Below are 25,429 nucleotides of genomic sequence, written 5' to 3'. Positions count from 1 at the left end.
CCCCACTGCCGGTGCATGGGTGGGTCTCCATCCATGCTGCATGGTCCAATTCTTCAGCGCCGGTACAGTGCATATACTGTATAGGGAGCAGAAACCACAGGCTGGACGAGCGGAGAGCATAGTACGGAGGACGAAACTTGCTGTACGTTGTACAATGCTAGGTACCTACGGATATGCTTACGTACTTCAATTTCCGGCACTTGCTCCCGGTCCACGCTGAGATCAGATCAGATCAGATCACTTTGTTGGACTTTGAATCATCGGGGCATCATGCTATTGAAGGTAGTTGGGGAACTAACTTGACCGATTACGGAGCTCTTCTTCAGTTTCGCAGCGCGCCTGGCGACTCCTATCCTACCATGTACTTGTTTTCTTTCGGTTTCTGTTACCGAGGTGCTACTTCGTGTGTCAACTATTCGTAACTAGTTGCGTCCGTCCACACACCGACCGGTACGGTAGCGGCCGGGAGGGGCACCTACCCTTGACTTGGAGGGTGACAAGGGAAGGAAAGGAAAAGAAGGGAAGGGCCACCCGGAACCGGGAAATCCTGCCCCATGCTTCCGAATCTGATACCATATCCATGCTTTGGGGGGGCCCTACCTATCCGTACTTCCTTCCTTCCACTCCTTTCGCTTTGCATGTCTCGTCGTTTTTTCTCTCTTCGTCCTCTCCCATGACTTGGCACATTCTCCCTGCCCCTTTTCCCGCTCTCTTCACGAACAGCCATTGCGCTCTCTCCCGGCCTCCTGGAGTCTACCCGTCTAAGTCTACCCTACAATGTCATCATAGACAATAGAGGTAGCTAGCAGCTATTTTCCCTCATCCAGAGACCGCACCAAGCCCCTCCGTTGTTCCGAGAAGCGTTCATTTCTTGACCCCTCAACACCGCGACATCGAAGGCGCCATTTGCAGGGCATCGTTGCGTACGATTCCAGCTTCCGTTTCCCGCCAGAGAAGCTGTTCCCCGGCAGTCTTTTATACCGCCACATCGCCGTGATCGGACGCGCACGACCTCCAATGTGTTGAAGCAGACGCATTTAAGCCTTATTCCTCAATCCCTGCCTTCGAGTTTCACCTGGCGGGCGCATCCCCAACCAACACAGAGGTCTGCGGTACTGCCTCCCGGCAGGTCTTGGGCTTTCTTCGACTCCTTTTACAGGCCTAGAGAGTTCCCCACGAGCGACCACGTATATCTTGCCTCGACAGTCCCGCGGACAGTTACCCATGATGTGCTTTGGAAGCAGAGACAAGGACGATGGGGCTGCGCGCTCACGAGAGCTTGACAAAGTGATTCGGCAAGATGAGAAGCGGATGGCAAAGGAGGTCAAGCTGTTGCTGCTAGGTCTGTTGCATTGCATCATGGACCTGGATCCATCTTCCCTCTTTTTACATCGCATTGGTATTCTTGTCTGTGGATTGCTACTGACTCGTTGCACCTGTAGGCGCCGGCGAATCGGGCAAGTCGACTGTATTGAAACAAATGAAGCTTATCTATGCACAAGGATTTAGCAAGTCCGAAAAGCTGGAGTGGAAACCGGTCGTCTTCAATAACGTCGTACAATCGTTTCGACTTATCTTCGATGCCATGAGGGAACTCGGCGTGGGCTTCGAGAATCCCGAGAATGATGTGAGACGCCTCCACATTCTTCGTTGTTCGAACCCTCCCCCCTGTCTTTTGGTACTCCCACATCCGAACACGCTCACTGACCTGGTTCCGCTTTCCGTGTAGAAACACATGGCCTACCTCATGGTCGATTACGAGATCAGTGCGCGAGACCCGCTGCCGAAAGACTACCTCGAACCCATCAAGTCACTCTGGGCAGATGGTGGAGTTAAAATGGCCATTGCCAAGGGCAATGAGTTTGCGCTCCATGACAACCTGGCATAGTGAGCATCAATCACCCGGTTCCGTAGAAATAATGGTATATACGCGGCTGGGGGAGGGTAAGAGCTAACGAATTCCCGTATCTAGTTTTTGCGACGACATTGACAGACTATGGGAGGACGACTATGTACCCTCCGACCAGGACCTGCTTCGCTGCCGGTTGCGTACGACGGGCATCACGGAAAGTGTCTTCGAACTTGGCCAACTGACATACCGGATGTTTGACGTTGGCGGCCAGAGGTCAGAACGGAAAAAGTGGATCCACTGCTTCGAGAACGTCAACTGCCTCCTATTCTTGGTGGCCATCAGCGGTTACGACCAATGTCTCGTCGAAGATAGAGACGGCGTAAGGAAGCCCCATTGATGCCCCCGCCCAAATGAACTCCCCAGGTCCCAGGTCGGGAACTCAGCTGGCTGACATGTACGCGCCTCGACAGAATCAAATGAACGAGGCCCTGATGTTGTGGGAGTCGATTGCCAACTCTCACTGGTTCACCAAGTCGGCCCTCATCCTCTTCCTCAACAAGATGGACTTATTCAAGGGAAAGCTTGCTCACAGCCCGATCCAGGCGCAAGGATTCACTGACTACCATGGGCCGCCTGACGACTGGAAAGCAGCCAGCAAATACTTCCTGGATAAATTCAAGGCGCTGAACCGAAACACGGACAAGGAGATTTATGGTCACTTTACGAACGCGACTGACACGAACCTGCTAAAGATCACCATGGATTCAGTCCAGGACATGATCATCCAACGAAATCTGAAACAGCTCATACTATGAGGTGACTCGCAGAGACCCAGCGGCAGACAGCCGTCCATGTTCCCCTAATGCCGACCAGCCCCAACCGTGGCTGATGGGGAAGCTCCGTTCACGGGAAGCGAACTGGATGGAGCATCGAGACATCGAATACAAATCACAACTTTGACTATGATGTTACAAAATATCCGACATCCACGGCGGCGCTCGACTGCTCCCAACGCCCCTTTCCTTTCTGTGTGTAATGTATCGACCAACCGTATCGGATTTCTTTTGAGTCGGGTCACGCATCTATTTTGTTAGGGCCGGGGGGCCCCTTCATGCAGCGGTTCCACTGTATTCAAGCTTTGATTTCGAGGAGGCAAACTGAGACGCCCTTTTTTCAGTTTCAGCGCATGATACCTCTATTTTTATTTTTGTCGACGATATAGCAACTTGATTTGGTACGGGCCGACTCGGGTGACGGTGACGACGGTGAAGGGGGACGGGATATTAAAAGTTCAGTGAGAGTTGAGTAAGGGAGCTCGGGAGAAGCGAACGAATCGACGAGATGCGTTGGGACTGGTGGGAGTTAGGGGCCATGTCTTGTTGAGACGGGCGCCCCTGGCCTGCACCGAGGCACAATCCCTTTTGGATATGCGGACTCTTGTAAAGACATGATATCATCTTAGTTCGGACTACATATGATGAATACACATATAGGATATCAGGGTGCTCGTCAGTGGGGTCCAGATTCCATGACATGCACAAGACTGACGCACACGTGCACGCTATATCCAAGCTTTAAGGAGAATGTTAGCTGTGAGGGACACCTGGATGACTGTGGTTTTCGAAGGGCTTTTTTTCGAATCGCCGTCGATGGAAGGTTCAGTTTGTTTCGAAGGGAAACGAAACGGCTTCAGCACTAAACCGCCGCTTGAAAAGGCTGCGAGAGCCGGCTGGCTAGGCCGAAGGTTCTATTTTTTTTTTCTCCCCCTTTTCCCCCACCTGGCAGTGTATTGCGCAGAGGGTCCGACGCCGAGTCTGCCAGCTCACAGCACAGGGCCCCGCCAATGTACGAAGTACATACTGTATATACCTGTAGCTGACCAGGCGGGGCTCACAGTGCTTATATAAGCCACTAGGTAGGGACTAATTTACCGGTCAACCAAATAAGGCTTTTTAACGTGTGAATTGGCCAATCATAAACCTCCATTTAAAACGAAAATCTGGTTGGCAGGACGATACCGAAGACGGAAGAAAACAGGGGCAAGCAGAATGATAGGTTCATGGTTTTCGTCCATGATGGGCTCGCCAACCATAAGGGTAAGGAGGAGGGAATCGAAGATCGAAAGTCAACGGACGACTTAATTAACGAGGGCGCTCGAATTTCATATTAGCTAGTGAGGGGGGAGGCGGGCAGCCAAGATCTCTTATTATCGGATGATTTGTATGTCGAGACATCATTACCCACCACGACGGTTCTGGGTTCAGCTGCATACCGCATAGCATACCCTTGAAGTTCTCATTTCATTCAAAAGGGACCCTCAGGCTGAGAAAGGCATGCGCGCGTGCCCACGACACCGGAGTTTGTGAGAGAAAATCGGTCACGAAGCCGAGTATCGTCGACAGTTTCAGTGGACATGCCAGGGTCCCGACGCCTCTTCTCCGCCTTCGTCAATCCTCAAACACTCTCCTGACCAGGTCTGCCCGCCATGTCGAAGACGGATGTCAGCGCCGACACTGGCACCGCCGAGCATCACAAGCCCACCATGTCGGAGCAGAAGAAGCCTTCCGTGTGGCAGCGCGTCCAGGCTGGCCTTCCTTTCCTCAAAACCAAGAAGCGCATCATCATCGTCTTAGTCGTCCTGGTGGTAATAATCGGCGGCGGTCTTGCCGGATTGGCTGCATTACCTTCGAAGAAGACAGAGGGCAGCGTAGATAGGGAGCCTATGACGGATGATTCTTTCTTCTATGGGCTTTCGCCGCCCGTGTACCCGTCACGTACGTCTCTCTCTCTCTCTCTTTTCACTCGTCCGTTTGGCGTTCAACGTCCAGCCTCTGGGATCAAGCGTTCCACTAGATGCCGGGCTAACCGTTTGCATAGCCGAGATGGAGGGTCTGGGGGCTTGGAGCGATGCTTTCGAGAAAGCCAGGGACATGGTTGGGGAGATGACGCTAGAGGAAAAGGTGAGCCGAGGTTTCTCGCCCGTGGTTTTCGAGTGCCTGGTGTGACTGAACCGTTACCCCCCCTCAGGTGAGCTTGACCGGAGGCATCCGCTCTTCGACCGGGTGTGCCGGGCTTCTTCCCCCGATTAGACGGCTCCGTTTCCCCGGGATGTGTCTCCACGATGCCGGGCAAGGTCTCAGGAACACCGATTTTGTCAATGCCTATCCGGCCGGTATTCACGTGGGAGCTAGGTATGAGAGAAGAAGAGAAGAGACAATATCCTTGTTGGATTCAAAGAATTCTTTTCTTTTTATCTCCTTGTTCAAACATATTTTTCTGACCTACTGTTTTGCAGCTGGAACAAACCCCTGGCACGACGGAGGGCGAAGGCCATGGGGTCCGAATTCAGGACGAAGGGTGTCAACGTCTTGCTCGGACCCTCGATCGGGCCCATGGGCCGCGTGGTCAGCGGCGGTCGGAACTGGGAGAGCTTCTCGGTCGATCCGTACCTAACCGGCGTCTTCGTACACGAGACGGTCAACGGGGTGCAGGAAGAAGGTGTTTTGACTAGTGTCAAGGTAAGCAAGCAAACGGCAGCAAAACACCTGCTTTTGTGGAGTGTTTCTCCTGTTTGGAGGGGGGCTGACAGTTGCGTGCCTTTTGCAGCATTTCATCGCGAACGAACAAGAAACCAATCGTCTGCAGAAACTGCCCCGGGAAGCTGTCTCTTCGAATGTTGATGACAAGACCATGCACGAGTTCTACCTCTGGTGAGTTCCAGGATGGATGTGCCAAGCCAAAAGAAACGGGTTTCTTCTAGACCAAAGAAAGAAAAGAAAGAAAAGAACGAAAAGAAAGAAAAGAAAGAAAAGAAACTGACATGACGCTCTTTTCAGGCCATTCCAGGACGCCGTCCATGCCGGTAGCGCCAACATCATGTGTTCCTACCAGCGGATTAACAACTCGTATGGCTGCCAGAACAGCAAGACGATGAACGGCCTCCTGAAAGACGAACTCGGTTTCCAGGGCTGGGTCGTCTCCGACTGGGACGCGCAGCACGCCGGCGTCGCCGCTGCCCTCGCCGGGATGGACGTGGCCATGCCCGTGCCACACGACTACTGGGGCGATACTCTCGTCGAAGCCGTCAGGAACGGGTCCGTCCCCGAGAGCCGCGTCACCGACATGGTCACGCGCGTCATCGCGTCGTGGTATCGCCTGAACCAAGACCACGAGGACTTCCCACCCCCTGGGGCGGGAATGCCCATGAACGTGCAGGAGCCCCACGCAATCGTCGACGCCAGGAACACCTCCAGTCGCGGCGTGCTTCGCGATGGGGCCGTTGAAGGCCACGTCCTGGTCAAAAACGCCAACGGCGCGCTCCCCCTCGGTAGACCGAGACTGCTCTCCCTATTTGGATACTCGGCCACGTCGGCGCGCGGGATGAACTTCATCGGCGGCGGATTCGTCGACCCCCTGGCCTTCGGAGCGTACCCCGTGGGCTGGGAAGAGGTCGAAGCCGGCTTCACGATGAAGGAGGACTACGACCAGGATTGGTCGGCCATCGGCCTCGGCGGCACCATGATCTCGGGCGGCGGGTCGGGCGCCCCTTCGCCGTCGACGCTGATCTCTCCTTTCGAGGCGATCAAGGCGCAGGCCGACGGGGACGGCACCGCGCTCCTGTGGGACTTTGAACGCGGCGATCCGGGCGTCCACGCGGAATCCGACGCCTGTCTCGTCTTCGGCAACGTCTGGGCGAGCGAATCGTACGACCGACCGGCGCTCTACGACGACTACACCGACGGCCTGATCCTAAACGTGGCGTCGCGCTGCAACAACACCATGGTCGTGCTGCACAACGCCGGGCCGCGCCTCGTGGACCAGTGGATCGAGCACAGCAACGTCACGGCCGTCCTCTTCGCGCACCTCCCGGGCCAGGACTCGGGCAACGCGCTCGTATCGATCCTCTACGGCGGCGCGAACCCGTCCGGCAAGCTCCCCTACACCGTGGCGCGGAACGAATCCGACTACGCGCACCTGGCCGGGCCGGACGTCCTCCTCCCCGATGACCGGGTGCACGCAAACTTCCCGCAGAGCAACTTCTCCGAGGGCGTGTACGTCGACTACCGGCACTTCGACAGGCAAGGCATCGAGCCGCGCTTCGCCTTCGGCTTCGGGCTGAGCTACACATCCTTCGCGTTCGGCAACCTCACGGTCCAGGCGAGCCGCAACGCGTCGACGACGGCGCCATACCCGACCGGGCCCCTGGGCGAAGGCGGCCCGCAAGACCTGTGGGCCGTCCTGGCGCGGGTGTCGGCCGACGTGCGGAACACGGGGGCGGTGGCGGGGCATGAGGTCGCGCAGCTGTACGTCGGGATCCCGGGCGGGCCGGTTAGGCAGTTGCGTGGTTTCGACAAGCCGTTCGTCGAGGCGGGCGAGTCGGCTGCGGTCGAGTTCGAGCTGACGAGACGCGACCTCAGTGTGTGGGACGTTGGGGCGCAGAAGTGGCATCTTCAGAACGGCACGTATGGGGTCTGGGTCGGGTCGAGTAGTCGGGATCTGCCACTGGAAGGCGAGTTTGCGATCCAGAACTGAACGACTGTCAAATGAGACCAGTGTCTGTCGTGACGATTACTTTTTGTTAATTTTAATTTTATTTTTTTGAGTTGCTCTGCTCAACATATAGGCTAATCCGGACCGAATATGGGGTCCCACTGGGTGTCGCTGCTTTTACATGACTCCTTTAGAGGGAGGACTTCTTCTCTGGTATCACAGGCGTTCATGGTAAGACGATGGATTCCCTTGCAAGTGTCTAGGGGGTAATTCGTTGATACCAATGAATACTGTTAGGTTTGGATGGTAACTCTCCGTAGGCTTGGGGGGAAGAAGACGGAGGGAACGAACCCCCGTGTCATGCGAGTAAACCGGTGTGACGACTCACATCCCATCTCGAAAAGTCCTACCGATTATAGCGCGCGTAATCCCGCTCGACGTTGAGCCGGATGAACGCGGCCGCGGACGTCGGTGTGAGCGGTCATGCCGCACCCTGTAGTACTAGTGTAGTGTATAACAGCATTTGATGCCCCCTGAGTACGAGCCGTCTCGGATAATGCCAAAGAACTCTCATACACGAAAAGTGAAGGCCATTTCGGAAGACCTGTATCAGGCCACCCGGTATCGGAAGCCACATACATACACGTTATCTTGAGAAGATAGGGTCCTCGCCCGCCTGCAGCCATCAATATTCGAAATCCTCTGGCGCCAAGTCGTACCTATGAGGCAAGCCGCCACACAGGGGACAGGGGGAATCTGACAAAAGGGACAAAAGTTCCGCAGGAGGCGCCAAGCCGTCGGCGCCGTCCTGTAGTGCTCCCGTCCGTACTTCGTCGGTGGCGAGACAGACGACAAGCCAGACGGATCCTCGTCATGAAGTTCAGAAAGCCGCCGGTATCTGTACCCATTCCTCTTCTCGGAATCCGTTGTAGACCTCTTCTCCACCATGCGTGCGTCGTTCGTGCATCTTGACCGACCCTTCACGATAAGCTGTGAGACAAGCATTGATTCAATGTCCTGGACCCCTACGATTAATAAATGAGATTAGTTATTATATGGCTGGCCGATTACAGCCGCATACCCACATATGTATGTCTGGCCCTGCTACCGTCCGTATGAAGGAGAGAAGGAGAGAAGGGGGTTCGGGGACCGATATTCGATATCCGCGATGGGTCTCTTGGCGTCCACATTCCTCCTCTCCCCTGCTCCCCTCTCTTTCACCGGATCTTTCCGCACGACATCGCCAAGAAGCAACGACACCCCGTTTCTGGGCGTTGCTTATTATGCTCGAAGCTGGGATGGATGGGATGCGGCAAAGGGGATCGATCTATTTGAGGGTGTACAGAGCAACTTCGTACCTATTTCGTGGACCAAGTCGAGTGGATCGGTCGCGCAGCCGTCACGGTACAAGCCGCCAAAAGCCACCAACTAGCGGCGCATCGAGGCGAGGGTTCCGTTCACTTGGTTGGGTTGAGATTGGAGAGATTGACCTGACTGTTCGCATGGGTTGCCGGACTTGGCCACGACGACCTGGGTTAATATAACCCGCGTTTTGCCAGCCGACCAGGGCGTACAACGTACGTTGTACTCCGTAATATGTACCGTCGGCAATTCCCGCAAAAATCCAGGGGCATCGTCCGCGTTTCTTACGTTGTACATAAAACGGAGGGGACGACTGACCTCTCAACCAAATTCTGTCATTCCCGTGATAGCAACTGGCGTCTGGCCAGAGTCATACGTACGTTACGTTGTATGTTGTATTGCCGACCTGCGCGCGTTAATGTCGGAAGCATGTCTCATCCACGTCCGATAGTCCACAAAAAGCCGATCAAGCGCTCTGCGGTGGTGGTGGGAGGTACGAAGTTATTACGTCGTTCCCGGACTTGGAGAGGTTTCTTTTCGTGGTCCAATCTCGTTTCTCCACGCAGCCGCTATTCGAATTGCCCGGCAAGCCACGAAGGTGTCCTCTTGTTTTGCGCGCGCACGCGCGCGCGCGTGTGTGTATGGGATGTGCGAGAACGGTAATTACACATAATCCCTTCATAATTACTTGGTGCCGACTTTTGCATTCCCCACCCCTTCTCGTACAGGGCTGCGGCGCTCTCTCGCACAGGCGGTTGGAGCTAACGAACCGGTCAGACGGTTCGAAAGTATGTACGTTGTAACATGGTGTTGTTGTGTTGGGGGCCCGCAGTGCAAGCGGGCCAGGATCTGGTTTTATTTTGTGGGTTGATGACGCTAGTCCGATGCGATCGTCTGCTGGATCGGAAGAAGATGAATAGGCGAGATCGGCTGTGATCACACACACCCACCACCACCACACCACCACCATCACCACCACCATCACCACCGCCCTTTCGATGCGGCCTTGCGATCTGCGGCCTGTTCTGTGGGTTGATTCGCCTCGGCTCACTTGTCACTATAGTGTACACATAGAACGTACTCGCAGGTCGGCGTGTGATGTCCTGCAAGTAGAATTCGGCCAACCAGAAGCACTGCGGCTGTATCTGGTGATCATGTTCGCGTACATTGCACACCTATTCGCGACAACACCAGGCCTTGACATGCCCGAGGTAATACCGGCGTCCAAGGGGCGCCTCATTTCAAGTCTTGCTCGAGGCGAGGCGCGCAAGACGAAATGGCGAGCACAGTGAAGGGCAGGAACCATCCACAACCGTCCTGTTCCATATTCCATACAGCAGCGTACGTAGCATCGCCTACTTCGTCGGAGGCAGCCGCTTCGGCCGTGGGCCAGCATGGTCAGAATGACTCGAATTTCAACGTCCGCTGTCCCTAGACCTGCCGTTCGGGAGTGGCATGTGTCGGACTGACACTGTGACAGATGATGCAGAATGCGTTAGTGACCTCTCTCAGATGCGAGAACGGGGGGGGCCCAACGACGAATGGAATAACAGCGCCAGGCGGGGGTTGGATCAGATCCCATATGTGAGCTGACAATGCTGGGTTCCGTTCCCCCCTCCCTACCCCAAACAATTTTCACGCCTGCTGACATGTCATACACAAAATCTATTCCCGCCAGATCTGCGATCCTGCCAGTTGAATGCCACGTCTTTGGAGGGGAGAATGGTTCAAGATTGGCCCTAAGGCCGCCGTGACCATGAACTGGGCCGAGACAAAAACTTTGTACTCAGTACGATGTACTTTGTACAATACAACGTACCAAAACGGCAACCCGACGACCCCCACCCAATCTACTTTCGTAGGTGGGCCCAGAGTTCGGAAAGTGGCCAATCCATCGGGGAGCAATAGGGCGTTTCCGCGGATACATCTATCCGTATGTAGGTGCGGCCCCGAGACAAATTTTGGTACGAAATGCTGCGTAGGATGAACATGGGCGGTCAACGATCACTCGGCCGGTGTGCATGGGTGCTAATTGCGGTACGGTAAAGCAGGTGGCAATTGGTACGAGACTCATAAAAGGGTAAGGAGTCGCACCGTACCGTACCGTATGTAAGGTATGTATGTATGTACATGTACAGCGTGCTGCATGCAGGCGAGGACGGAGAGATTCCGCAAGCATATCGTCATGAATGATTCGCCGATGCATACTCTTCTCGGGTTCGTTTCGTTTCCTTGTCTTCCACGCCAACTTGACTGGGATCTTTTGGTTGCATATTGGAAGTGCTAGTTGGCACCAAAATGTGTAAGTAGGGAAGAAAAAGAAGAAGAGGAGCAATGAGAAGAAAGAAGATGGAAATGGCGAGCTAGTGAGGCAACCGGGAAGAACGGCACAGATACTACGAGGTACAACCTACACTACGTCGTATGAGTTCTACACGAAAAGAGGGGCAAGGAAGTGGGCTTTTTTGCCATTGCAAGAGAACCCTGCTCGTCAAGCCCTGGTCTCCCGTTTCAATTTGGTGTCAACATGCTCTTTCCTTGCTCAGACACCGCCGTATTGGCTCTCCGTAGTGGAGCTGTTGCTTTTGAAAAGGGTCAGAGGGTAGGGGGATGATCGCCCCGCACGTTGGGCAGTGTCCTGTCGAGCCGGGAACTTTTGGGATGCAGTAATTACCGGAGCGTAGGAAGTATCTTCCTACTGCACGAAGTAGGTACGAAGAAGAAAAAAAGGAAGAGAAAGAAAAAAAAAGTACACGTGTAAATCGAACCCCGCTAGTCGAATCGGCAAGAACCTTGTTAGCGTCCTGCACAAATTGAGCTTCCGATCCATTTGGCAATATCTGCCCATGCCCCCGGACGCCGCTCCCCTGCACCGTCCGCTCCGGCTTATGTACAGCGTACCTGTATGTACTGCCAGATAGCGGCCCCACATCGGCCATTCGGCGTGAGCAGGAACGACAATGGTTTGTTGGGTTTGACCACGGCACACCGACTGTTACCGCTTTTGGGAGTCGATGAATGGACGAACTGGGCAGAGTCGGTGTGGATGGGGTTGTGACGATGAAACTGGAGGAAGAGCGCGCATAGGAAGAGACATGTTTGTGCAACAAAGAACCATAGACTCTTCAGGCTAAATTTGTAAAAATTTAAAGCATCACACGATGCGTATACTCCGTATCTATCTACGAAGGAAGTAAGAAAATGAAGAACAAAACTTTCGATGCTTGCCCTATTCCTGACACTACCATGTGGCCTTGGGCAAGAAGCCGCATACGGAAGAAAATACACACTTCGGTTATAAGCGCTTGGAGTCTTATTGTACGATGCCTTCAAATTATTCTCTCCTTGCCCCACTGTCAAGGCATGGGTGCCCGACTAGAATAAGAAGAAGAAGCAGTAAACGAAGCAGTGAACGAAGCAGTGAACGAAGCAGTGAACGAAGCAGTGAACGAAGCAGTGAACGAAGCAGTAAAAACGAAGCAACGAAATAATAGTGGTACGGCCGTCGAGAAATCCCTCGATATCAGCTGATAACTCCGACCACGAGCTACGCCATAGTAGTCAGCCAGACCAGTCCCCATGTGCCAAAAGATGATTACTAGGTAAGGTACCTACCTCACGCACCAACTTACGGTACACAATCTGACAGGGACACTCGTGCTATTTCCGATAAATGTCAAACCCCATAAAGGCAGGACCCAAGTGTTCCACGAAGTTTTCTCGAAAACCCCCTTTGCTACCTGACGTAGTAGAGGACCCCCGTACGGGTACGCATTTACCAAATCACCAACCAACTCATGGCAGGGGGAAAGGATGGTCTAATGACGTATCACTCCTTGACGGTGCCTCGAATCCCATCGCGATTCGCGAAACCATTGACCGAACTGTTCCTTGGGCTTTTTGGGGCCAATTCGACCGCTGATCTAGTCATGTCTTCGGGGGGTGGGCACACCGACGCACATTATCGTGTACGGCGCAGCTACAACGTACTTCGTCTCAGGTCCGTAAAAATAGGCCTAAACAGACGAGGGAGATGGAGACTGGGGCCGGATTCTAGTGTACTTCGTAATTCGAGATGAAAATGACCCGGCGATTGAACTGTTCAACGAACTGTGTTAGGGTGACCCGGACCGGACGCGATGTGGTCCTTTTGCATAGATAGGGTCGGGTATGGGCGGAAGTAGCAGCACTAGTGTATTGTAGCACTCCATATTAATGGTCCGACTCGGCCATCACGAGATCGTGATCACTCTCTGTGGATGGTCGGCAGTTGTGATCCTTGTTGACAAAGTTTTAGGTACCTAGATGGAGAGTGAGGAGTGTCCATGGTCGGATTTTAGGTATCCACTTATAGTCCCACATGTAGTTTGGGGCGACGGCTTCACCGGGTGCCAATAATTATTAGGTGTTTATCTGCCTACAAAGTACCACCTATGCGCGCCAAGTGTCGAGGCAAACTAGGTCATTCGCTTTCCAGAGATGCTGTGCCTACTAGGACGCCCTGCTGTGCTATATAGAACACGACACGGTCAACTCTGACTCGTATATATTGTCCTCAATATGAAAGCAGCTCGTCGGTTCCGGATTCCTTTCACCGCAATTGCGGAAGGCTGTGGTAGGCATGTTCTGAGGCATGTTCTGTCATGAGACTGGCGTTGGCCTGTGTCACATGCTGGACGTTGGCAAGGCCCTGTCGTTGGCACCACTGCGTCGCGACCCTCTTCCACTCTTCCACGTCGGGCGCCAATAAGCGGCTACTGTGGGAGATATGTACACTACTTGGTCTGCCCTTTTAGCACGCCGCCACTCCCGTTCCACGAAGACCCGGGTGTGCGTCATGGCACACAACGTACGACATGGTATAAGTCGGACCACCCTAATCCGGCCACCCCCCTAATTTAGCCTACCTGTTTTCCCCTAATCTAACCCACCACCTCGAACAAAAACGCGTCGATATCCTAATATAATATTAAAAATCGCTTAATCAAAGTATATATCCTGTTTTACTATGCTAAAATACACGGAAAGTGATATTTAACTCGCTCTCCACGATATTCGGTGGGACGCGAGTATCCAGCACGCTTTACGCGTCTAGGGCATGCCTCGAACCACCCTTCGTAACCGTTTAAACGGCAGCTAACCTAAGAAACGCGCCTATAAGTATCTCTAAAGGCTTACGCCTATTTAAGAGTAATCTCTCGCTAGTTAGGTATTAGTATAGGCCGAGTTAGGGTTCGCGCCCTCGCACTTTTAGGTGAAGGAATTCGCGTAGAAGATCTTATATACTTAAAACGACACACGTCCTCTAGGGAGGTACTAGATAGCTGGATTTTTAGCTAGGAATCCCTCCTTAAAGACTATAAAAGGTAAACGGATTAAGAGCTACCGTGTTAAGAGCGTTATAGCTAAAGTTCTGCAGGAATTCTTTAACCGACTGAAGTAACCGAAAATTAAGGCTATTTTACCACGATTTCGATATAATATAGATAAAACGGGGATATAAGAGGGGTAAAGAATAAACGGCTTAGTAGTAGGGCACGCGGAGAGAAGGAGTATGTACGTTAAAACGTCTAGCACATGGATCTAGATATCGATTATCGAGTATATCTCTACTAAGGGCTAATCCTTACCTCCGCTTATTATTTTTAAAGGAAAAACAGTCTAACGGTAATAGTTTCCTAAAGATCTGAATAACTACGATAGCTAGTAGTTTACTGCCTCTAAAAACGGCTACACCTCTAATAATATAGCGGTGGAGTGGCTTAAAAAGGTCTTTAACCCCTATACTAAGATAGAGGCAGATAAAGCAGGTTTACCACGCCTACTACTACTAGACGGCTATAAGAGCTACCTCTCTAATAAGTTCTTATAGGAATACTTCCAGAGTAATATCCTCCTCTTATTTTTACCTCCTTATTTATTATATATTACTTAACCGCTCGATTTATCCGTGTTCGGGCCCCTTAAGGCGTCCTATCGTAAGCACCTCGCGAAATTATCGTATCTCACGGATAGCGCGCCTATCGGGAAGCAGAATTTCCTTAGCTACTACGGCAGGGCACGAAAAGACGCTATTATCGCGAAGAATATTAAGGCAGGATAGCGGGTATTAGGGCAGTGGCTAGTTAATCGGGTAAAGGCACTTCTAAGCCTATAGCTCTTAGATAAGGATACCCGTAGGCGCCTAATAACTCCTCTAGAGTAGGCTAGCACTCGAAAACCCCTCGTACTACTACCCGCTATACTTAGCGGCTATTTACGAAGGCGCTAAAGGTACTGGATAAAAAAGACGTTTTACTAGTAGAGAGGCAGTTCTAGCTTAGTTAGTTAAAGACATAATTAGATCTAGAGAGGCCGAAAAAAAGGGTAAAAATGCCTATAAAGGTAAACGAACGGTTTACCTCTATCGAGGTAATTATAAGGGCGCGATAGAGGGGGGAGGCCTTAATTAAGCTAATTAACACGTTACCCGAGGCACACGAGGCTAGATTTTAATCTATATACATAGAATTCCTACTAGAATAGCTACGTTATGGGTGAAAATAGATTTGTTTTTAAGTTAAGTCGTCTCGGTCAGGTGGGCTAAATTAGGGGGGTGGCCGGATTAGGGTGGTCCGACTTACGATGCTCCCGCTCCCATTGGACCGAGCCGATCTTTAAGAGAAATGGAAATCCGAGATCTTGATTTCGGTGACACGAGTCGATCGCCGAAACGATAGGCTCTGTGAATCGTCCTCGGCGTACAATGAGGCACTTTGTACGCGACCGAGTAAAAAAAAGTGGGCGGGCGGATGCCATGGTCGTGGAGTTGGTTGTATTCTCCGAAGGAAACGGTGTCACCCCCCACCAACCAGCTATCCGGAACCAAGGGGTGCATAGATCTGGAAAGTTTCCATCCACGTTCACTTTCGGGTAGCCCGTTGACTGATACTGATGGCAAAAGAGTGCGTGTCATACCTAACATCCTTGGCGCAAGATTCCCGGTGTTAATTACTTGGTCGATTCATCACGTTGTTGTGCCTGGAACGGTGCACGGACGACCATCAGCATCGAGGCCAGGGCATGGCTCTGCATGCCGAACGCGTGATTTCAATGTAACAAGGGTGACACTGACGGCACACAAGACAGTGTGGACGTTGGACCGAACTGATGCAGGTTCTAGCAAGGGTGAGAGCTCGATATCTGAAGGAATATCCCCCTTCATTTGCCCCCCTCCTTCTTTTTTTTATTCACACTTATTTCCCGGCTATCGTCTCCACAGTAAGTTAGGTACCACGGGGGTTTGTTTCCCTGGGAGGATAATGGGGGTTTGAGGTTGATCAAAGTCGACAAGACTGCGTCGAGGTACTAGAATATGTGCCATGGTCGTACATACAGAAATGGGCTCCTATTCCTCGTTGCCTTACCTGTAGACACCGACTGAGATTAGGTACCGAATCGCGGTCTTCTCGAGGAACATCTCATCGAGCACAGCGGAACTCAGAAGGGGCATGTTTCAGCACTGGTCGCTAACAAAAACCAGGGGCACCATAGCGGCGAGAGCATCCTTGGGGTATAGACGTCTATGTCCCGGCAAGTCAAACCATGCCCTTTGGCCCTGATGAAGACACATGTTGCCCACCTAAGTACTACCTACCATCTCCTCAGGCGGGGTGTCCTTCACGTTCGAGAAAGCACCGAGTTTCGAAAGCTCCTATGGTCGTACGAAACACATCATGAACCGGCCCCGCACACAACAAGGAACGGAACGGATACGGACATAGTACTACCTTCTCGACATAAGAACCAAGCAAGACTCGGCAAGGCGCGTGTTTAAGGACCTGACTCGAATAGACAGACCCTTGGGCTGATCCTGATCAAATCTCAAATCGGGCGTCCTGGTCCCAACTGGAGAGACTGGTGATGAGGACCAGCAGGGCAATGGAGTCATTGTGTGCAACATATATGAATATTTATGTATATGTGTGTATGTATTGACAAAGTAGGTATGCAGGTAGTATAACAGGTAGATCAATTTTGCCGACCTTTTTGGACTAAACGAGGCTTCCACTACGGGGATGGAAAGGGATCTACTCTTCGTACATGTTTCACACATCTCGCCATCTGTCCAAGTCCAATCTGCACGTGTAGCATAGCACCAAGTATCTAAGAGTGACAACTACATTCGCATTGGCTTACCGACAGAGGCACGGTACAGTGTTGTGTGTGTACTCAAAAGGGCTCCCGGCCAAGGAAAGATTTTAGTCAACGGATACAGGGGAATGGATCTTATGTGTAGTTTCTCTTGCGATACGTCAGGGACTCCACTTCGTAAGATGTCCGTTGTGCGAAGAATTAATTGGGGACTATGAGCTGGCAGGTAATTAATGCACATGATATAGGGCCGATGGATCTTAGCTCTGGATCCGATAAAGTGATGACGAGGAGTGATGAGATGCGGACGGGGGTTACAACGATAGGTCGGTTAGGTACATTACATACTATACAACGTACATATCCTTCCCAAATCCAATCCATATCACATACGACAGTGGATCGGCCATAACCCCACCCCCCTGCTCGTGAGCTCGTGGCCCTTTCCTTGCTCCTTTGAGTCCCTGGTCACTTTTGCTCCTGCTCTCTCTCCTGTCCTTGTCACTCTATCGGGCCAGGTTCCCAAGTCACATATGGATCCAGTATACCTTAATGTACAGAGTACGGGCTACGGATGGGAAAGGTATTCCTTCGTACAGAGTACGTTGTATATCTGTATGCACGTCTTCTCTTTACACGTATAAGAGGCAGTTTGAGGGTGAACCCCTGTCCGTAGTTCCTTCCCTTCCTCAAGAGTTCTCACTACGCCCGCCGTTACGCTGTGCCGCTAAAACTTCGTCACTGCTCATTCAGTTCATTTGGTACTGGATGCATTGTTGACCGCTGATCTCTTCATTTTCTGGAGTCAATCGTTTTTGTCTTCTTCTCTTAGTAGTTCGTGCCCGTAGAGGACATATCACTCCGCTCTCGGGTCTTGGGGGCGCATGTTTTGCCCTGGTTCGATTTTCCTCGACATACTTTTTTTCATTTTTTTTTTCATCCTTGAATCTTGAATCTGCTCCTAATATTACAATCTTGACGATTATTATGCCAACCTTCTTTCTCCTCTCTCTCACATTCCTTGCATCCTAGCGATACAGTATCTCCATCTCGAACTGGGCCCAAATACCTGGCAATCTGAGCTTATATTCCTCTTTGCCCCATCTTATGGTCCCGATCAGCTCCTTCGTCTGCCCACCTATCCACGACCTTTCGGTATTGCGGCACCGCCTCGTCTAACTCAACGACTTGGTAGCTTCTTCTTCATCGATCCAAGGTCGGATAGCAAGCCCATCTTATCGCCGACTACGGCCAAAGCGGGGTTCAACCGGGGCGCAGACTAACCTTCAACCTAACTTGGGCTGGTGTGGACGTCAAGACAAGGTACCAACGCTGCCGAAACAACGCGGGCCGTTTTCCACGTTTCACGCGGGACGCGAAGGAGAAGAAGAAGGGGTGAAAGTTTGCCAAAGACGGGCAACGCCCACAACGCTAGCGACGCAGTCGATCGATCGATACCAACCACGCTCATCCCTTTTCGGCCGCTAGCGAAACGGACCCCGAGACTCCAAAGCCCAACAGCAAAAGCAACAAGGACCTGGGTGAGGGGAGCCCACGGAAATAAAAGCAAAACGAGAAAGGAACCCCCCACCCCCTGCAAAGTACAAAGTACAACACCAACACCATTCCAGCCTCCCGGGAAAGACAGGGAAACGCGACACTCGGATTAATTACCACGCACTCTCCGATCTCCACCTACATCACCCGAATCAGATTCTGACAGCCTTGTCTTGGACTCCCCTGTTCGCTTTTGTCCTCGCTAAGCGGCTTGTCCCTCAGCACTAAGTCGCTGTAACGGGCGTACCACCCCAATCGGAACACCAGCCCTTGCCTTGGCACCGTTTGAACAACTGGTACAGGCGGTGAGGTGCGCTACCGTGGACCCCCCCATCACCCACTGGTGCCCCTCCTGACTCCCCCCAAATCCTCTCGAGTCCTTTTGGGCAGATCTTGCTGGGATCTAGTTCGATAGGTAATTAGTTTCCTCCCCCCACACCACAGCACGCTTTGCTCACATTGTCTCTGCAGGCATTGTGGGAGACAGCCTAGTGGAGTGGCCTGTTCTGTTCTGCGGACAAACACAAACGTGCCCAACCCATACGTTACACGTTATAGGTACTTACGGAAATACACTTACAAGGTACATGAGGCTGACCCTGTCGTCTTCCACCGATTTCTCCGTTTGGCTCCACTACGTAAACCGCAGCCACCAGCACCCACGCCCCGGTCCTGTGGTCCCGTCACCGAGGCACAACTTACTCCGCCCTTCTAGCTCCTCGGCGAGTCAGATCCTCGACGTCCTGTAGATCTCGCCCGGGGTTCACAAGATCTCCTCCAGCCTTCGCTTCCTCGGAAACCCAATCAAACTGCCATGGAAGTGGGCGGATCTGGAGCTAGGCAAAGGTGCGTACTTTCCCTCTTTTGATATTGGTCGCACCCTCGCCCTTTTATCTGTTTGTTTTCTTCTCCTCTTCTTTTCTTTTCCCTCAATTTTTTTTTTTTTACTCCTTTTCCGTTCTTCCACTTTGTCTCCCCACCCTCGACAACACATTAACAAGAAGATCTTTCGTCAGCAGCGTTCCTCCATTTACTGGCAAACCTGGCCATTGCGACGCGCAGCTACCCCCACCATATCGGGAGTCTGTTAGCAAGTTCTACCGCGACGGTCCGGCCATGGCTACGGCAGCTCTCCTCAACCCAAATCATTCCTATCACGCTCATCCACCTCCTTACTCGCCTGCCCATCATCCTGGACCCGCTGTGCCAAGCATGCTTTCTTCAACAGAGCCTCGTGGTCCCTCTGGGGATACCGAACCACGACACCGCCCATCTCTCCCCTCACTCCCCTCCTTGTCCGAGGTTATCTCCGGCGCAAAGTCGAGTCCGTTTCCGCCGTCACAAGCCCCACAACCGCCGCCTCCCGGGTTTGCAGCCTCTACCCACAGCTTCCCTTCACCTTTCGGGCCAGGACCAGCGCGACAGTTATCCGAGTCGACGACCGAGAAGCATTCGCCGCGGGCACTTCACCCAACGTCCTTCCCTCCAAGACCAGAGGGTCTTCCTCCCTTCTCCGACTCGGCCCGGCCATCGCCTTTCCCTCCTGGGAGGCATGTCGCTCCCCCCTTGAGCAACTTCCCTGGACCTCAACCCAGCCCGCCGACGACAAGAACCGAGCATATCCGGGAGCCAGACGCCAAGCCCCTCGAGCACAATGTTTCCTACCAACATCCCGTCGTGCAGCAGCCTCCGACAACATACCCCCATGCGCACGCGGCTCATTTGCCGCCGGGACAAATTCCTTTGCCCGCCGCTTATCCTGGGTCGCCACGGCACCCCTCCTTGCCGTCGCCCTACGAAGTCCCGCGTCCCGGTGCACACCCAGAAGACCCCGACTACGCTTCCGCCCGTGTCCAGCACGACCGTACTCTGAACAGGGCCCTAGATGCGTGGAGCTACGCAGAATGTCTATCTAGGGTAAGCCTGGAGTCAACGACCTTGAAGAACCCTTCGAGACCCTAGCATCACTAACAACAGTTCCACTCAGATTGCACGCTCGTCCAGAACCGTCGCCGGCTTTGCGGAGGGATGGGTCAGGATTGCCGCAGAACAACATGGCGCTCAGCCCATCCCTGAACGCCTGCCGACGGAACGGGAGGTTACTGATATGCTGAACGCGGCGGAATTTGTTCGAACTTCTCTAGAGGCTGTGCGGCATCTTGTTCAAGAAACCAACGAACGCGCGAGGGTGGCCGGAAAGGCGAATAGTTACGAAGCGGAAGATGCCCACATGTACGAAAACGTCAAGGCCAACGGCTACGGCACGGGTGAAGTGAAAAAGAGGCGAGGGGTGAGTTTTTATGGGACTGGAGTTGAAGTGCGAGCAAGCAGAACTAACCTCTTCTTTTTGGGTGTGTACAGCGGGCTGCACCCCCAGGGCGATGCCACAGCTGTAACAGAATAGACACACCTGAGTGGCGCAGAGGGCCGGACGGTGCGAGGACTCTTTGCAACGCCTGCGGCCTGCACTACGCCAAATTGGAACGCAAGCGGCAACTCGAGGCGAGGCAAATACGACCGAAGACCCCTCCACGACCGTGATGGTCGAAGAATTCGATTACGGCGCTTTCGTCACGAGGCAAGCGACCACCGAGAGAGACAAACGCCTGACGAGTTACCGATGGGCTCTCACGTTAAATTGGCCAGATTAGCCACACGAACATTTCCATAAAATCCAATGCCTGATACCCCACGATCCGTCGACCCAGGGCGGGGTTACACAACGAAGAAGATGATGTGCCCCAGCGGCGCCAGAAGAACTGTCGCCTTTACCCTCGGAACCCTTTCCTACCATTTTCTTCCACTCTGCTTTCTTCTTTCTCTTTTCTCTGTCATTTCATTTCCTCTCATCACCTGGCACAGTAATACCCGGCATTGGCTGTGCGGCCTCGATCTGCCATTGTATATACACGATCTGCTTGGCAACAACGACCGACCCAACTTTTGAGCTTATACGCTGCGCTATATCCGACGCGAGGATGTGGGCAATGACTTGACGACTCAACACCCCGCAGTTGTCGGTTACCCAAAGTCAGTCGCCATTTACGCACTTCTATTCTTGCCCGCGGGGTGTTTCTCCGGGTCGAACGAGTCGACGATTCGCTTTTTACCTTTTACGGCCTTGGGTGGATGGAACGATACAGGCCAACATTTTTCTCTCAGTTGTACAGTTAATTCCTGTGGAGTACGAGGGTTTCTCCTGTTAGTGTATCTAGAGACGGGGCTTTCATCAAGGCAGGGAAAATGGTGATACCCTGATTCTGCAAACTACTGGTCTGGCTTTGGGGCGTGTTTGTGTTCTGTTACATATACAATCGATACATTGTTAAGACGAACAAACCAGGATATCCTGGTGACGAAAGTTCCATTTCTCCTCTCTACCTTACCTTAGCTCCGGACTAAATTGGGTGGATCGTATTCGTACAAGATACAGTAATATCCGTAACTCCGTGCTTGGTACTAACAAGACAACAAAACCCGCGAACCCGTCATTCTTCATCTCCTCGCGGCTTGCCCCCGCGAGACTAGTTCATGGAGACTAGGAGGAGATTAGCAGGCTAGGCAATCCGCTCGGCTTGGACACCGGGCGCGCACGGCCGGTTTAGTGGGCGTTCCGGCTTATTAGGTGCTATTAGGTGCTATTAGGTGCTTATAAAAAAAGACCGACATATGACGGGTAGGATCGGTGCAGGGCCTGTTAAGAGCCCTGTAGAGAAAACTTGTGGATATGTCTCTCTTCTTACTTTCCTCTTCCTCGTTATTTTCTGTTCCGTCGGGTCCGGTGATAAGAGACTTGACAAGGTCAAGGGGTATGTATCTATGGAGTACTTGATGGAGAGCTACTGCGTAGGACATTATTGTTCATTAATAAGGTACATATGATATATCTGTACTCCGTAGCCTGCATATACTTACTCATGGTTGTGTGGAATCCGAGTTGGGTGAAGCTCTATGTGGTTTCCCCTCTCCCACCCCCCGTGGCGTGCTTAAGGTATGTATAACTGTACTGTACGTTGTACGTACAAGGTAATTAATAAGGGAATTGCCGCTCTCCCGCCTCCCACCTCCCACCTCCCACCTCCTCGCTCCCCCGATTCCCGATCGTCCCCGACGATCAGGGGGTTATTGTGGCTAGCGCTTATCCGTAGTGTTAGGGAACCTTGTCGGTGGGGGCACGCGAGGAGGACATGGAATGTTCGGTGTTCTGGGTTTCGTCCGTGGCCTCGTCCGTCCGGACGTCCGACTCCCGTGCGTTTTTCGTTCGTTACACGCGAGATGATTAATATGTATCACATCTTTCTAAGGTTTATTTTTTTTTTTGTGTATCCCCTTTCTTGCTTCCCTTTTTTTTTTTTTTTTCTTGGTTTCCCCTGGTTAGGAGAGGGGTTCTTTTGAGTCCTGTCATTTGTCATCTGCTTTGCAAAGACACGCCGAGTGACATGGCACAATGTGCGCTTTGGAGAAGTTACAGAAGTGGGGAAAGGGACACACGCTCTGGGGTGTTACTGGATATGGAGTTGCACGACTTCTTTTTCTTTTTATTTTCTTTATTTTCTCTCCTTTTTTTCTATCGGTCTCGTTCCTTTTCCCATTCTTGCTTTTTCCGTTCCCAATTGTTTCTTAACCCGGACTCCGTACTGTCTCTAATTTAATTACTCTACACTATAATGACTATTCATTCATCCTTTTCTCATTTCTCCGGCATTCATTCCTTCTCCCCCCCAAGGGTGTAAGAGCAGTGGTCCGGCGGAGGTCAAGCCAATTTTTTTATTTTTTTTTCGAACATGGACTCGTCCCCCTTGCCCGTCCCAGAGGTATGTACAACGTACCTCGATCTCGCCGGTGGAGCAAGATTAATTCAGTATCCCGTCTGTCTCTCACTACCTTATGTGGTAGCGATGTGACGCGTAAGAGTGTTGAAGTACATACGAATCGAAGTACGAATAGAACATCGTACTTCATCTCCTCCTGCCCTTCAGCACCGAACACCCAGCGCTTCGCTTCGTGGGGCCCTTGCCCTTGCCCTCTCCCCTCCTCCCTGGGTCGATTTGATATGCCCGCAGCTTTACCTATAACGTACAGGATCGTCTGAAAGGTACCCGGCGTACACCGTAGAACTCTGTCAATAAGGTACGCATGCTGGGATGGTCTGAGACAACTCACATACTCTACCTATATACGATCAGGGTCTGTTCTGTCGGCGGCACTTGATCGCGGGTTTCACATCCACCGGCACCAGCATCTTCACGTCCTTTTCCCTTTCCCCTCCACAGGTCCAGCCAAGACATGGTGATGAAAAGCACGAGACGACCACGAGATAAGCACGAGATGGACACACGTACAACGTACAATCCCACCCTTGGATCGGATCTGCGTCACCCACCACTCCACCCGGCTTGGGTGAATGCGAATGCCCATCGGGTCATGGCCCCTTTTCGATTCTTAAGCCAAATCCGGACCTGGAGCGCTTTTTGTCGACGACGATCTGATCGTACATAGATAGATAGGTATGTATGTCGTCTCGCGAAACCTCACCACGTCCCGGCACAGGACAAATTATGCGGTCGGTATGTGTGAATGCTGTTTCGTTTCGGTCAAACGATGACGATGCATAGCACCGCTTGGTTACTCGCAGAGAAGAAAAAGAAAAGCAATGCAGTCATCCCGGGGGGAGCTCGAATTCTTGATCTCAAGTCACACGCCACGTGACGACGGATCTGATAGCGACTTTCTCTCCCACTCCTCGTTCCTCGTGGGTGGTATGTACTCGGAACCTCTCGCTGAAGGGGCCCTGTTATGCCAGCACATTACAAAGGACCCTCCCTATATGCATGCAGGAGACACAAATCAAACGTGGGCTTTCGACCCGTGTCCTCAAGAGCCCTGTGCCTGTGCTCACTTCTCACGTCTCATCATCACCACACCCACCGCGGAAACTGCCGAGAAGTCGCCCCAACCCAGGAACGCCCATGTTGGCGAACCCTTTCCCCTTCCCCTCCCCCTCCCCCTCCAGCTCCAGCTCCCGCTCGCCAACCGCAACGACGGCCGCAATGAGGTCCTTCTGCACCTCCTCGCCCACGACGCTGTCGTGCCGGTACGCCGGGTGCGCGTCCACAAAGCCGCGGATCCACCGCGCCGCCGTGACGAGACGCCCGCTGGCCCGCATGCTGATGAGCCGCAGGTACGCGTCCAGCGCGCAGCGCGTCTGCACGTCGACGTTGACGCTGTCCAGGTAGCTCTCCACCAGCGGGATCAGCCCGGGGAACGTGTGCGTGTCGTTGTCGCAGCCGTTGATGATGTCGTCGACGGTCATCTCCGTGTACTCGTCCTCCACTGGGCCGACGGGGGTCGGCGGGCGGCTCGGCGGGCGGGAGCCCGGCCGGGACGACGACGACGACGACGATGGCGCGTTGTTGGCGTGGCCGTTGTTGACATGCGAGTGACGCCCCGGGAAAGGGTTCTTGCGGAAGTAGAAGCGCTGGTTCAGGACGGCGTCGACGGCGTGGGCGCGCTCCATGTTCTCGTCGACCTTGGTGATGGGGATGTAGAAGTTCAGGTCGAAGGAGAGGATCACGCGGGTCACGAGCACCATGAAGACGGAGAAGGCGGCGTTCTCAAAGTCGGTGACCTGGATTTCCATCGGGCGGAACTCGACGCGCCAGCCGATGCTGTTGTCGGCGGGGGGCGGCTTGAAGCGCATGTGCTGCCAGTTGGTCGACTGCAGGTTCTCGAAGTGGTCCGTCTTGTTGAGGTCGAGCTCCTCGAGGTCTTCCTGGAAGACGACGATGGGGTCGCGGATGAACAGGTGGGCGAAATGCGTGGCGAGCCGGTCGTCCATGCCGCCTTGGATGAGCTGCGCCTTGATATCCTCGTCGACGACGAGGTTGGGGTCCAAGTATTCGGGCCTCAAACGTGAATCCGTGGAGATGTAAGTCGAGTTGGAGGCGTAGCGTGACTTGGGGATTCTCCACCGGTCATTTTTCAGCGGCTTTTGTTTTAAAAAAATTCATTTAGTCAGCAATCTGTACAGGACTT

At 52.9% G+C, this 25,429-nt stretch overlaps 9 protein-coding genes across 9 annotated transcripts in view; 6 read left to right on the top strand and 3 right to left on the bottom strand.

Annotated features, from left to right (window-relative positions):
- The first annotated feature begins 976 nt into the window (after positions 1-976).
- SODALDRAFT_118253 (guanine nucleotide-binding protein alpha-2 subunit) lies at positions 977-3,051 on the top strand. Its single transcript, XM_028606605.1, has 5 exons — positions 977-1,342; positions 1,443-1,627; positions 1,730-1,887; positions 1,973-2,231; positions 2,323-3,051. The coding sequence occupies exons 1-5, from the start codon at positions 1,225-1,227 to the stop codon at positions 2,665-2,667; spliced, it is 1,065 nt and encodes a 354-aa protein (XP_028469192.1). The 5' UTR covers positions 977-1,224; the 3' UTR covers positions 2,668-3,051.
- Positions 3,052-3,937: 886 nt separating this feature from the next.
- On the top strand, positions 3,938-7,534 carry SODALDRAFT_343352 (beta-glucosidase). Its single transcript, XM_028613122.1, has 6 exons — positions 3,938-4,626; positions 4,730-4,812; positions 4,880-5,043; positions 5,148-5,370; positions 5,459-5,562; positions 5,689-7,534. The coding sequence occupies exons 1-6, from the start codon at positions 4,338-4,340 to the stop codon at positions 7,382-7,384; spliced, it is 2,559 nt and encodes an 852-aa protein (XP_028469191.1). The 5' UTR covers positions 3,938-4,337; the 3' UTR covers positions 7,385-7,534.
- Positions 7,535-8,510: 976 nt separating this feature from the next.
- On the top strand, positions 8,511-8,836 carry SODALDRAFT_357422 (hypothetical protein; the record flags this gene model as incomplete). Its single annotated transcript, XM_028614004.1, has 2 exons — positions 8,511-8,679; positions 8,739-8,836. The coding sequence occupies 2 exons, from the start codon at positions 8,511-8,513 to the stop codon at positions 8,834-8,836; spliced, it is 267 nt and encodes an 88-aa protein (XP_028469190.1).
- Positions 8,837-9,046: 210 nt separating this feature from the next.
- On the bottom strand, positions 9,047-9,872 carry SODALDRAFT_377061 (hypothetical protein; the record flags this gene model as incomplete). Its single annotated transcript, XM_028614880.1, has 5 exons — positions 9,047-9,309; positions 9,419-9,465; positions 9,501-9,634; positions 9,666-9,729; positions 9,786-9,872. 5 exons carry the CDS (start codon positions 9,870-9,872, stop codon positions 9,171-9,173), a joined length of 471 nt encoding a protein of 156 aa, XP_028469189.1. The 3' UTR covers positions 9,047-9,170.
- A 662-nt stretch (positions 9,873-10,534) lies between these two features.
- Positions 10,535-11,976, bottom strand: SODALDRAFT_377060 (hypothetical protein; the record flags this gene model as incomplete). Its single annotated transcript, XM_028614879.1, has 7 exons — positions 10,535-10,678; positions 10,913-10,987; positions 11,119-11,135; positions 11,253-11,357; positions 11,473-11,508; positions 11,606-11,770; positions 11,950-11,976. The coding sequence occupies 7 exons, from the start codon at positions 11,974-11,976 to the stop codon at positions 10,555-10,557; spliced, it is 549 nt and encodes a 182-aa protein (XP_028469188.1). The 3' UTR covers positions 10,535-10,554.
- An 8,738-nt stretch (positions 11,977-20,714) lies between these two features.
- Positions 20,715-21,678, top strand: SODALDRAFT_118070 (hypothetical protein). Its single transcript, XM_028606604.1, has one exon. The coding sequence runs from the start codon at positions 21,072-21,074 to the stop codon at positions 21,339-21,341; it is 270 nt and encodes an 89-aa protein (XP_028469186.1). The 5' UTR covers positions 20,715-21,071; the 3' UTR covers positions 21,342-21,678.
- SODALDRAFT_272637 (glucocorticoid receptor-like (DNA-binding domain)) lies at positions 20,756-20,935 on the top strand (the record flags this gene model as incomplete). The annotated part of the gene is made up of 1 exon (XM_028607843.1): positions 20,756-20,935. A coding segment is annotated over one exon (180 nt), but the record flags the coding sequence as incomplete, so codon positions are not given.
- Positions 21,679-22,237: 559 nt separating the features above from the next.
- SODALDRAFT_118055 (hypothetical protein) lies at positions 22,238-23,000 on the top strand. Its single transcript, XM_028606603.1, has 2 exons — positions 22,238-22,385; positions 22,549-23,000. The coding sequence occupies exons 1-2, from the start codon at positions 22,273-22,275 to the stop codon at positions 22,787-22,789; spliced, it is 354 nt and encodes a 117-aa protein (XP_028469185.1). The 5' UTR covers positions 22,238-22,272; the 3' UTR covers positions 22,790-23,000.
- Positions 23,001-24,296: 1,296 nt separating this feature from the next.
- Positions 24,297-25,429, bottom strand: part of SODALDRAFT_338731 (glutamate-cysteine ligase) — a gene marked incomplete at both ends in the record, with an annotated part of 2,709 nt that continues 1,576 nt past the window's right edge. Inside the window, one exon of the mRNA XM_028612802.1 lies at positions 24,297-25,382. Coding sequence (XP_028469184.1) covers positions 24,297-25,382 — 1,086 coding nt within the window. The remainder of the gene's footprint in view (positions 25,383-25,429) is intronic.

This window comes from Sodiomyces alkalinus (assembly GCF_003711515.1).
Source record: "Sodiomyces alkalinus F11 unplaced genomic scaffold SODALscaffold_2, whole genome shotgun sequence".
NCBI lineage: Eukaryota > Fungi > Ascomycota > Sordariomycetes > Glomerellales > Plectosphaerellaceae > Sodiomyces > Sodiomyces alkalinus.
Note: the sequence above shows the minus strand (reverse complement) of the source record. Positions and strands in the feature narration are given on the sequence as shown.